This window comes from Saccostrea cucullata, unplaced genomic scaffold (genome assembly GCF_032062105.1).
Source record: "Saccostrea cucullata isolate Sc308-1 unplaced genomic scaffold, CSIRO_AGI_Scuc_v1 ctg3136, whole genome shotgun sequence".
Taxonomy (NCBI): domain Eukaryota; kingdom Metazoa; phylum Mollusca; class Bivalvia; order Ostreida; family Ostreidae; genus Saccostrea; species Saccostrea cuccullata.
The window spans coordinates 58,372-70,850 of NW_026938289.1; the positions used below are offsets into that span (position 1 = coordinate 58,372).

Below are 12,479 nucleotides of genomic sequence, written 5' to 3' on the forward strand. Positions count from 1 at the left end.
TAATTAAAAAAGAATAGCTTATACACATATGAGTTAACGTACTAGTTTATTTAAAGATTACACAATATCTATTCTCCTTTAACTGAAGTATATTCTAAAACCTACCTAAATAGTTTTGAAAAGTACATAATGCATTATAATGATAAATTCTATTATATCTCTAATTGTACTTACTGTAAGACAAAATTAATATATTCTGATTCAAATCTAATTTATTTAGAAAAGAAAACAACTGTTTATCAATTTAATTTTAAATATAATAAAATTGCTTTAAACAAACTTTTAATCGCAACGATTTTATTTCGCGATTTACCGGGGGTAAACTAATTCGCGACGATTAATTTTCACGATCAAGCCTATTTTGGATCTGTTGTTATATAGGGAAATAAACTTTAAGGATTTGTTCGCAGCCAGAAATATTCGAAAGGACGGAGCTCTCGAGAACCTCCCAAACATTTCTAGCACGCGAATTAAAGTTTGTTTACAGTAGTTGTTCATTTGGCAAATTAAAGTCAACATCAATATCATAGTCATTTTGTAAAAGAAAAGGTTAATTTTAGTGGCATCTCAGTATTATTTATTTTTGTTGATGAAAACTCAGACATCATAATCAATTATAAAAGTTTTACAATCCAACAGAACTACATTTATCTTTCTGTTAATGCTGAAAACATTGAATAAAGGGAGAAAAACAAATATCTCCTACATTTTCAGAATAGTTTCTCTTTGATCAGTAAGGGTCTGAGAACGACATCGAAATTTTTTTTTGCTTTTTAGCTCACCTGAGCCGAAGGCTCAAGTGACCTTTAATGATCACATTTTGTCCGGCGTCCGTCAGTCTGTCTGTCCGTCTGACCGTCTGTCTGTCTGTAAACTTTTCACATTTTCGAGTTCTTTTCAAGAATCGCTGTGCCACTTTTAACCAAACTTGCCACAAAGCATTTTTGGGTGAAGGGGATTCAAGTGTGTTCTAATGAAGGGCCACGCTCTCATACAAGGGGAAATAATTGGGAATATATAAAAATTTAATGGTACATATACGTTTTAAAAAATCTTCTCAAGAACCACTGTGCCAGGAAAAATCAAACTTATGGGTAACATCCTCAGGTAGTGAAGATTTAAATTTGTTCAAATCATGACCCCCGGGGGTAGGGTGGGGCCATAATGACCGACCAAAGTTTTATATAGAAATATATATGAAAATTCTTTTTAAAATCTTCTTATAAAGAATAACAAAGCCGTAATTGGTCATATTTATATGGAAGCATCGTCAGGTAGTGTAGATTCAAGTTTGTTCAAATCTTGACCCCGGGGGTAGGGCTGGGCCACAATGGCTAATCAAAGTTTTATAAAGAAATATATAGGAAAATTCTTTAAAAATATTCTCCTCAAGAATATAGCAAAGCCATGATTTGTCTTGGAACTAATTTTGGATTTAAACTTTTCAATAATGAACCAATTTCTACTTTTTCCTAACCACAGGGCTCAGGTGAGCGATGTGGCCCATGGTCCTCTTGTTTTGTTTATTGTGTTGTTTTTATAATTAAAGAAGAACAAAACAATATTTATATCGTGAATGCACAAATCATGATATAGAACATTAATCGAAATGCTATGTAGCCAATTTTACATAACGAGAACTTAGGCAATATAACATAAGATTTTCAAAAAAATATACTGCGCTTCAAATATTGATTTATATGAAATGAAATAAATATTAAGGGATGATCTTTTGTGTCTTACTTTTTACGGAGTTTAAACGGCTTAATGATAAAAAAATAATCATGGTTTGAGTATGGTACTCATAACCACAATCAAGTCCCAAATATTATTTTCCTTTTGTGAGTGATATATCGGGATCGTAGTATTCGTCATTATGACGCTTTATTACTAACGTTAAATTCGACGTCACGTCAAACGTTCAGATGAAATCGCAAGAGTTATCTCCCACAGTGTGTTGTACGTCTTTAAACAGAAACAATGGGTCGAAATTTGAGGGAGAGAGGACCTTGAGAACGATCTGAGACAGAGATATCACGACCCTTAGGAAGGCACTTTTACAACTAGTTCTATACGCCAGTATCAGGGATGATACTACTAGGTATAAAATATAATATTCTCTTCCTTATGCAGCAGTATACCTTAATCAACTGCATCTGCGGGTTATAGCTTTTAGTTGATTTTATATGCTAGAGCATACTCTACTTATGAACAGTTTCTGAAACAAGTTAAGTTATTGACAAAAGAGTTGACCTTGTCAGTTAATATAACCTATCACTGGGTCAAATGTTCATTGACAATTTTCATACAATTGTAATTATCGTTCGGTGATTTTTTACATATCAATTTTTCTACGATTTTTCCCTTTATTTCCCTGGTGAGCTCGAGATTAAAGATATCACACACTCTGACACATCTGTTTCATACTTGGATTGATTGATTGTATATTGTTTAACGTCTCTCTTAAGAATTTTTCACTCAAATGGAGACGTCACCGATGCCGGTGAAGGGCTTCAAATTTAGACCTATACTCGGCACTCAGGGCCATTGAGCAGTGAGGGTTCTTTATCGTGCCAACGCCTACCGTGACAAGGGACCTACGTTTTTAAGGTCATATCCGAAAGACCCGTGACTTTCACTTCTAGTGCCGAGCGCTTGGCGAAGGAACAGTCACTACCTTTGTTTACGTCTTAGGTATGACGCGGCGCCGCGATCGAGAATCGAACCCGGGCCTCCCGATCACGAAGCGAACGCTCTACCACTAGGCTACCGTGACCGGTATTTCATACTTGGATATTTTACTTGAAAACGACTTAAATGGTAATCTAGCAACCAAGCTCTATGAAAAGAAGAAAACACTTGCTGTGGCCTTCAACTCGATATTTAGATATATCGACGACGTATTGTCAATTAACAATAGTAATTTCCATTCTGATGTCGATACGATATATCCTGGTGAGCTTGAGATAAAAGATACCACAGAGTCTGACACATCTGTTTCATACTTGGATAGTTTACTTGAAAAAGACGCTAATGGTAATCTAACAACCAAATTATATGATAAACGTGATGACTTAAACTTTCTATCGTCAACATTCCTTACTTATAATAATACCTTCAGCAATATACCTTAATCATCTGCATACGGAGTATATATAACTTAGTTGATTCGATACGCAAGAGCATGCTCTATGTATGAACAATTTCTGAAACGAGGTAAATTATTGACAAGCAAGTTGATGAAACAAGGTTATCAGCAGTCTCGTTTAAAGTCATCATTTCGTAAGCTCTATGATCGATACAATGACCTTGTCAGCAAATACAATTTATCATTGAGTCAAATGCTGACTAAGGTTTTTCATACCAATTGTTAGTCCATTATTTATACACTGAATTGACGACGGATTTTTTTCCCGTTATTTCCTGATCATGACAAGGAGCACACGGCAGGTGTGACCGGTCGGCAGGGGATGCTCCATGGCACCTGATCCCACCTCTAATGTTTCGGAGGGCTGTATTGCTCTGCTCTTATTTTGTATTGTTTTATGGACTTTGAGATTGAATACTGTTCGTTATCTTCATATCCTTCATGATAAACGTGATGACTTAAACTTTTTTATTGACAACTTTCTTATGCAGCAATATACATGTACCTTCATCACCTGCATATGGACTTTATATCTCTCAGTTCATTTCGTTCTACATCTATGGTCGATACAATGACCTTGTCAGCAAATACAATTTCCACTGTGTCAAATGCTGACTGACGTTTTTTTTCATATTATTTGTTAGTCCATTATTTATACACTGAATTGATGACTGTTTTTTTCGTTATTTCCCAATCATGACAAGGAGTACACGATGGGCGTTAGCGATCGCCATTAGATGCTCAATCCACCATGGCACTTGATCCCACATTTATTGCTTTAGAAGTCCGTGTTTGAACTACTCAATTTGTATTATTTGAAAGCCCTTCGTTATATCTACATTTTTTAACAAAAGCGTATGTATACTATATCCGTATTCCTATACTCGAACCTTGTTGTACGTATGTACCAAAATTAATATATCTCACTTCTCTACAAATATCAACATTGCAAAAAGTCATAGTACACAAATCCAATGTAATTGTTTTTCACGTTTTTCTATCGTATTCTTTGTTTTTCACAGAAATCAACTTTCAAACCCCATTTAAAACGGACTTATAAATTATATCGGATATTTCGCTTTTTCTGGTTTAGTATCCAGTCAACACTAGCTATTTCCACATGTTTCTGTATTTGTCCCATTTATATTTGGGTGTTTTATTTCTTTTTTTTTTTTTGGCAATAAAAGTTCTGTGAATGTTCGTTCCTTTAACAGTTGTTTATTTCTTTTATTTCGAATGTTAAAACTGAGCTCTAAGAATACTATTATATGATTTATATGTCGTTTTTTATCCTAATGTCAAAGAAAAAAACAAATGGACATCTCCAAGAAATCTAATTTATTAACAAAAATACTTGTTTATAAAAGGAACGTTTAATACAAAAAGCGCTGTTTATTTGGCAGAAGCAATATAAAATGCATAAATAAATAAAATATCTTACTACTGGTTGCATATTTCTCAAGGGGTTGCTAAATAATGAAACAAATTTATTTATAGTTATACACTACAACGTTTTACAATCCAACAGAACTACAGTTGAACGTCAATATCTCACGGGATATAGTTAGTCAATACCATGGATATATCGAGGCAACTTGAAAGTCTCTAATTCTTTTTTCTTCAAGTATTTTATCTTAGATATGTCGATTTGTCGGATATCTCGAATATTTTTCTGGGTCAAATAAAATGTGAGTTATCGAAGTCAGATTGTAATTTATGTAAAACCTACGGGTTCTTTGTTAGACTACCTTTCTTGTGTGTAAGGATCATGGAAGAAAAAAAGAGTATATAAGGATTACAAGAAAAATTCAGAAAACCAAAGATTATACCAATGTCAAAGGTAAATGCTTCATGGGTATAGGTAAACGGGCTGTTTTCATCTGAGAAAAAGAAGGATAATACAACGACGCTGTATAATAATTGTGAGATTTGAAAGTAGATAAAAACTGATAATATAATGGAAACTATGACATCCATTCTTCTACTGATGCTGTTAGTGACAGAAGATTTTCTTAGGGCTTTCCTCTTTAGGAAATGTAATGCAAGAATTACACATATCGGAATTAACCCACATAAAGTAATTCGCATTAATACATATATGATTAAAAGTAATTCAATTTCATCACTTGAAGCTTTTATAGCCCATAATATCATTAAAAGAATAAACACTGAAAAAAGTAAACATAAAATCCAAACCATAAGAGAACAACAGATAACAATTGACGTAGTTAATCGTGCTTTGCTTCGTAAAGGATGGACAGTCAATAAATATCTCATAATAAATAGAACTAGAGGTACTGTGAGCGATGAGCTCAGAAGATTTTCCCCGCCCCCCATATGGTTATTACTGGTGAAAAATTACATGTTTTCCTGTGGCCGGAAAACCCACATAATATGTGTCGCATTATTAATAGTAAAATAAAGGTGCACAATGGCAATATGTAATAAAGATTCTGTGAAAGTTGCATCAAATTTCATTAAAGAAATAAACATTGAAAAAAGTAAACATAAAATCCAAATCCCAAGAGAACAGCAGATAACAGTAGACGTAGTCAATCGTGCTTTGCTTCGTAAAGGATGGACAGTCACTAAATATCTTATAATAAATAGAAATACAATGTGTGCACTAGAACTATAGGCAAAAGCTTCTTCTAAGGATTTGACGGTTATGAACTCAAAAATACTTGAGAATAAAGCATATCTTTGAATAACAAATGAAACCAGGTTAGAAAATTTAATCAGAAACAAACTACCGATATTGAGAGTGTCTGGAAAAGCAAGGCACCCAATGGCAACAAAAGTCGGAGTGTGAAACTTTTTATCGCACAACACCTTGCTGATGGTGACAACATTTCCCATGAAACCCAGTAATCCAAGTATAATTGCCAGTACTACGACAATTGTTTGGAATCCTTCCGATGTCAAATCATTCATCCTCGAATGGAACAAATAGAATGTTAATTCTACTGTAGTATTCTCATTATATCCATTGTAATTAAATTCAGTAGAGAAGTTTTGAGTTTCGTTCCAAATATTCTGAAGAGGTTGTATCGTTGAAGACGATATTGGATACCCAAAAGCACTGATGTTGTTCTGTGTTAACGTTGTTTCTTTATCAAAAGTTGTTGGATTCCATTTGAATGGTAAGGATGTGTTTACCATAATTTCTTTATGAGATGCTTTTTCAAGAAAATCTGTTCAAAGAAATTGGTTTCATTTGCATATTCTATTTTACACTTTTTCAAACAAACTAACTAGACAAGCAAGACAAAACAGAATAATTGTAAAGAAAACATTAAGAATAACATTTTTCGGTTTACATGATAGAAAGATAAACTTTTAATTTTAGAAAGAATTTTATTTTACATACCTCACTGTGTAAAAAGATACACTTTTCGTGTTTAAAATCTTCACTGAAATAAGGAATTTAATCTTTCCTGTTTTTGGTTTTCTCTCATGTGCATATAGTTGTATCAGATGAACTTTTTTTGTACTTTACAGCTTATGTATAATGATAAATACTAGTCTCCTGTGTATTGTTCATTAAGCCGATCCTTTATTATTAGATAATTACTAACTGTGCTCTTTTTAGTTGTTATAGCTTTTGTCTGTTTATCTGTTTGTGTGTTTGTCTGCAAACTTTAACCTTTGTCATAACACATGAAAGAGTATGTGTTACAAACTCTTTAAAACTCATTAAAATAACCTTGACTGTCTATGAACTAAAATATTTTTTCTGCAATCTTTAACTATCGCCATAACTTTTGAACCATACAATGAGTTTTTTATGGCTATTTATGATAAAATTCTTTAAAATGGCCACCATAGTCAATGTCTCTCCTGCGATATCAAATAAACCTTTTTACTGCTTTACAGTTATGCATAATGATACTAATAATAAAACCCTTTCACTGATTTGTATTGTTCATTTAGTCCTGATGCTAAAAGTAGCTTTTTTTAACCTTCACCATAACATTGAACCCTGAGAGATACAGACTTCATATTTGATAATAATCAACAAATGACATTGACCTTTTTTTGACCTATATGCTTAAAATAAAAAAAAACGGGTGCATAGTGTTTCACAAACACATATTGTTCTACATTTATTTATATAGGTGAATCAATATTTCGATTCTTTTTAAGGTAATTTTTTTCACTTCCTCCAAAAATTGATTTTACATTTTACTTTTATTTTTTCTTCCAAAAGTTGACACTCTGTACCAAACATCTAAATTCTTTTTCAGCTTTTATCTTTGTGAAGAGTCACAAAGAGCGGTAGTGAAAGCGTTCCCTTGCAGTGTTGAGAAGACGGAAGATCCTTAAGTTTCGGATTCGAATACCACTTTTGGACATGGAGATCGTTCCTACGAATGAGAGCTAGTCTTGTTTACTTAGGTGCCGTATTGTAGTCGGTGATAGCACAAAAAAAATCCTGACTTGAGGCCATAAAGGCCTGAAACAGCTTAAAATCTGATGCCTCATCACTTCTCAAAATGAGTGAAAAAAACTAATTAAGAGGGTGTAAAACAAAAGAATAAAATCTTTATTTTTGAATATATATTATCAAAAACATTATGGTGTGAAAATTTATATCCCTTTTCTTTGTCCAATTTCATACAAGTAATAATGAAATACATGTATGAAAGTATATTGTAAAAGGATAACATGTCTTCATTCATTCATTCATTCAGGATTGATTATATATTGTTTAACGTCCGTCTCGAGAATGATTCACTCATATGGAGACGTCACCACTTACCGGTAGAGAGCTGCATCTTGGCACTTAGGGCCATTGGGCAGGGAGGAATCTTTTTCGTGCCAGCGACTACTGCGACACGAGACCTCAATTTATACCGTGTCATCCGAAGGACCGGTCTCCACGTCGGGATTCGAACCCACGAAGTAATTAAGGATTGGCTCCTTAACTCGCGACTCTAACCACTGCGCAACGCAGACGACTCTTCAGTCATGAAGGATAACTCTTAAAATCATTATCTAATTCAAAAAGTCTTAAAATTAAGGTTGAAATGATTACCTTTTCATGCAAAAACTTTCTTTTTTACATTATAACATGATTCAAGGTATATTTGAAGTCCCAAAAAGGGTCATGTAAAAAGTTGAAATTTGTACCATTTAAATGCAGTTTTACCATTTGTGCCATTTTAATGCAGTTTAATATATAATAATTGGATTTTGATTGAAAATAGTCCCTCTAGAATATTTCACTGATTTTTGTTGACATGATATGAAATAAGAAGTGACCTGTGGTTTCTTGCAAGGATAACACAAGCTATTTAAGCCATGTAATATATAATAATTGAGAGAAAGATAAACTATCTAGAATACCGAATTAGTACTATTAAAAAACATGGATTTTTTCTTAATGCCTTAATACTGAAGTTTTTAACCTTTAATATATTTGTTAATCAAATTGCATTTTAAAAAAAAAAGTCGATATTTTTCTATTCGCTGTTGCTTAATGCATATTAAAGATTTGATAAGTTTCCCTATACAATTAACAAAACTTTTATAACGAAATAATTAACTCGTTATAACGAAATACTAATTACATGTATAGATGTAATAAGGAGCACATATATACACTCTAATTGTTAAACATTACTTATGGTAAACCTTATCAAAGTAAAATACTCGATATCAAGGTACAGATGTTATACATATATAATGTTTGTGAGTTCTTTTATACGTGTCATTGCTGTACTTGTAGTATGTATGCAAGAACATAGAAAAGGCGGAGATATTTTCTCTATTATCAGAATGCACTGAAATGTAAAAATAACCAACTTCTTAAAGGGTAGCACGTAGGAAAATACAGGTTATATAGAATAACGACTGTAGACGTGTGTTATAGCTCCGTCAGACGTCTGGTAGAGATGAGGTTGATACTGACCCTGTGTTCCCTGTCCCTGTACCTGTATTACTCCGAGGCCTGCACATGTCTCCCTATCCCTCCTAATGGATGTGGTTCTGACTATTGTATGTCATTCTTAAACGATTTCATCACATTGTTTTCGTTTCTTAAGTTTTTTTTTCTAGTTTTGAAGAGTTCATAAAAGTTCTAAAATGATAAAAGTATATATATTGTTGATCAATAAACATTCATTTAATATAAATGTAATTAGATTTACATAAAATGTAAGCGTTTTCAAACTTTAATAACTTTTTGTGAAAACCCCATAGAATTGTGTTTGATTTTGAATTACGAAAATAAAGTGGTAGTTATTTTAAAGAAATATGATTTTTCTTATTCTCTTCGTTTATAGATTTATAACAATTTTATTCTTTAGTTTGTGTTCTTTCGCGTGATAGTACCATAAAATTCCTGAAGGATATTAAATTTTACTTTTCATGTTTATATGTTCAAAGCAATCCTAGGATATGTTGTTGGAGTTAGAAGAATCGGACAAGCGCCAGGGGATAGGAATATCTACACAGTAGTCGTACAGCGTGTCTTTAAGGTATTTTTTCCTTGAAATCTTGATTGATTGATTGATTGATTGACTGATTGATTTATATTTCGTGTGAGAATAGATTGATTAATTGTTTGCGTATTGATTTGATTACCTTACTAATTGATTGATTACCTGATTGATTGATTGCTTTTTTTGTTTCTTGTGAGAATAGGTTGATTGATTGTTTGCGTATTAATGTTCTGAATCTCCTACAGAATTTTTCAGGGCTCATTGGGAGACTACCAGATAATTTATTTGACGGTTGGAGAGATTTTCTATTTGAACATGTTTTGTATATTTTTTGCAGTCCATTTAAATCGTACCAATCAATTTTAAACCAGTTAATGTTGAACATCCCAAACCCTGGAAATGACCAGGTACGATCCCATTGATTAACTGTAAATACATTACATTTATACAAAACAATTTACATAAAAAAGGAGAATACTCCTGTTTTGACTTTCATCTCTCTACATCCAGGTATATTGACGGGGCCATGCATTATCATTTAACCTAAGTTTCTTAGGTTTTTATGTCGATACGATATATCCGATTGAACTTAAAAAAAAGACACACCTGTTTTATACTGTATATCTTAAAGGAAAAGGTGTGAATGGTAGCCTAGCATGAAAGTTTTATGAAAATTAAATGTTTTGTTTTTAACTTTTCTATCGTCAGTTTTCTTTACTTATGTAGCAATAAACATTTACCCTTATAATCTGCAAATGTGTTTTTGTCTCCCATTCTTGATTCATAACAAAAGAGTGTGTTCTTAATCCATCAACTTTTAAAACAAGGTATGCTGTTGACTGAAAAGCGAGGCAACAGGAATATCAAAAGTGCCCTTGTCATGATCGGGAAATAACAAACAATCTGTCGACAATGCAGTATGTACAAAATGGAACACATACGTTATCATGTGACTTAATGATAAATTTTATACACAGACAAGGTCGTTGTATCAACCCTAGACCGTACGAAATGATTAAGTTGTCATTAAATTTTAAACAATTCATTGATTTTATATTCTGTTGCAATTTGGCTAATTTACTAACTATTTTTTTTTCTTATTTCTCCTAATAAATATTATTTTACAGAGATCCAAATATCTAAAGTACGTGATTCGAATTGAATCCAATGTCTCCAGTGCTGCTTGTGGTGTCAATTTACAAGTCGGGAAAACTTACGTCATTTCCGGTAATATTACCCAACGTATAATAGTTTGTATGACATCTAGAAATATGGTATTATTCAATCCCTTTAAGACTTTTTTCGTAAAGGATGGACTAAAACTGACGCTATAAAACGTTATAAATGCTTATATACTTTTAATATTGTTTTCTACAAGGCTCTTATAATTTGTTTTAATCCCTTATCAATGCCATATTCGTTTTTAATTTAGACTAAAATGAAAAAAGTATTTAAATCTCCTGATCCGATTTAATTTATATCAATCTTGAACACAAATGATAAACAATTGTTTAACTATGATATAAATATCAGAGCAATTATGAAATGAATACATGTGTAAAATACCACGCTGTTTAATTGCCAAAGAAAAATGAATGAACACTTTTTTATTTATCTTCTAGGTAGTGTAAATAAGTACAGATTTTCCACCAACTCCTGTCAGTATGTTCGGGAATGGAGGAGAATTCCTCTCTCACAGAGGAAAGGACTATTCTGTAGAAAACGTTAGACAAGTTTGTCTCTAGTTTGAAATATGTCATCTTTATAAACGTGAATGAATGATACAATTAATAAAACGATATATGTACTAATTTCATAAGATTGTATGCGTCTTTAAATTTCTTTTGTCGTTCCTAATCCTATATTACGTCATGAAGAAAAGTTAATGATTACTTTTAAAAAAAATATGCTCCTTGTTTTCTAGGATACCTGTCACAGAAAAAAAGCGGCTGGCACAACGGTCGATACAGGCCTTGGTGGAATCGAACATAATTACTTTTTTTTGGTTTTTTAATATCAATAAAATCGAAATAATAAATCAATAGGTCTATATGGAATTAAACAAGTTCAAGATCAAAGATGGGAAACATTTCTTTAGTAAAGGATCGTTATCAAATGGCTTATAATACGTTTAATTTCATAATTAAATTGCGTACAGATATTTAGATATATACTAGTAATGAAATGCACGCATATCCCATAATCCATCAAGAATCATCAAACAGGAATGTCAGCAAACGTACATAAATATGTAGCTTGAAAATGTTCACAATAAATACACTTGTAATACCTTGGAAAAGGAAATGGTTCCAGTTTAAACATCAATTATTTATATATATAAAAAAACTTAGACGATGGGCCAATTTAGAAAGGAAATCTCTGAAATATTGTCAGAATGGATTAAATGTTACAAATCCATGTTAAAATCTCGTATTAAAAGATTGAGGGGCAATATCAAAACCATCTATTCTTCTGTATTGAATAATCCAAAAGTGGAAAAAGAACTGGATAGATTACATAATCAGTACGTAACTGTCTTCGTTCGAAAAGCTAATTATATAAATTGTATTTTAGAAGAACGTGGATTTAATTTTCAAGTATTTATCCATCTTATACTCATAGTTCTCTTTCTAAGGAGGAAATTCTTCAATTCAGTTTTGAGTATTTTCAATATCACAAACAAACAATTACAAAATGAATTTGAACTACCATATGCATATTGGCTTCTTAAACTACATAAGAATCATCACAAACAAAGATACATAATGTGTTCCAATAAATTTTCGACAAAGCCTCTTTCGTTACTTATTACTAAGAAACTAATAGCAGTGAAGTAGAAACTTCAACAGCACCGTACAAAATATATATTCAGGAAATAATGTAAA

At 32.1% G+C, this 12,479-nt stretch overlaps 2 protein-coding genes across 3 annotated transcripts; one reads left to right on the forward strand and one right to left on the reverse strand.

The window, feature by feature from the left end:
• Positions 1-4,509: 4,509 nt before the first annotated feature.
• On the reverse strand, positions 4,510-5,436 carry LOC134249911 (P2Y purinoceptor 1-like). Its single transcript, XM_062732266.1, has one exon. The coding sequence runs from the start codon at positions 5,423-5,425 to the stop codon at positions 4,874-4,876; it is 552 nt and encodes a 183-aa protein (XP_062588250.1). The 5' UTR covers positions 5,426-5,436; the 3' UTR covers positions 4,510-4,873.
• An 806-nt stretch (positions 5,437-6,242) lies between these two features.
• On the forward strand, positions 6,243-11,381 carry LOC134249912 (metalloproteinase inhibitor 3-like). Of its 2 annotated transcripts, XM_062732268.1 has the most exons (5): positions 6,243-6,291; positions 7,396-7,527; positions 9,539-9,630; positions 10,722-10,821; positions 11,217-11,381. In XM_062732268.1, the coding sequence occupies exons 2-5, from the start codon at positions 7,503-7,505 to the stop codon at positions 11,321-11,323; spliced, it is 324 nt and encodes a 107-aa protein (XP_062588252.1). In that variant the 5' UTR covers positions 6,243-6,291; positions 7,396-7,502; the 3' UTR covers positions 11,324-11,381. The 2 variants fall into 2 exon arrangements, with proteins under 2 accessions (XP_062588252.1, XP_062588251.1); XM_062732267.1 differs by lacking the exons at positions 6,243-6,291; positions 7,396-7,527 and adding an exon at positions 8,879-9,148.
• The last annotated feature ends 1,098 nt before the right edge of the window (positions 11,382-12,479 follow it).

Bases quoted from the DNA above. Each gene is read 5' to 3' on its own strand.
- LOC134249911 (XM_062732266.1), bottom strand. From the start codon at position 5,425: ATGAGATATTTATTGACTGTCCATCCTTTACGAAGCAAAGCACGATTA.
- LOC134249912 (XM_062732267.1), top strand. From the start codon at position 9,046: ATGAGGTTGATACTGACCCTGTGTTCCCTGTCCCTGTACCTGTATTAC. The intron at 9,149-9,538 runs GTATGTCATTCT...ATATGTTCAAAG, and splicing joins TGGATGTGGTTCTGACTATT to CAATCCTAGGATATGTTGTT. The intron at 9,631-10,721 runs GTATTTTTTCCT...ATTATTTTACAG, and splicing joins TCGTACAGCGTGTCTTTAAG to AGATCCAAATATCTAAAGTA.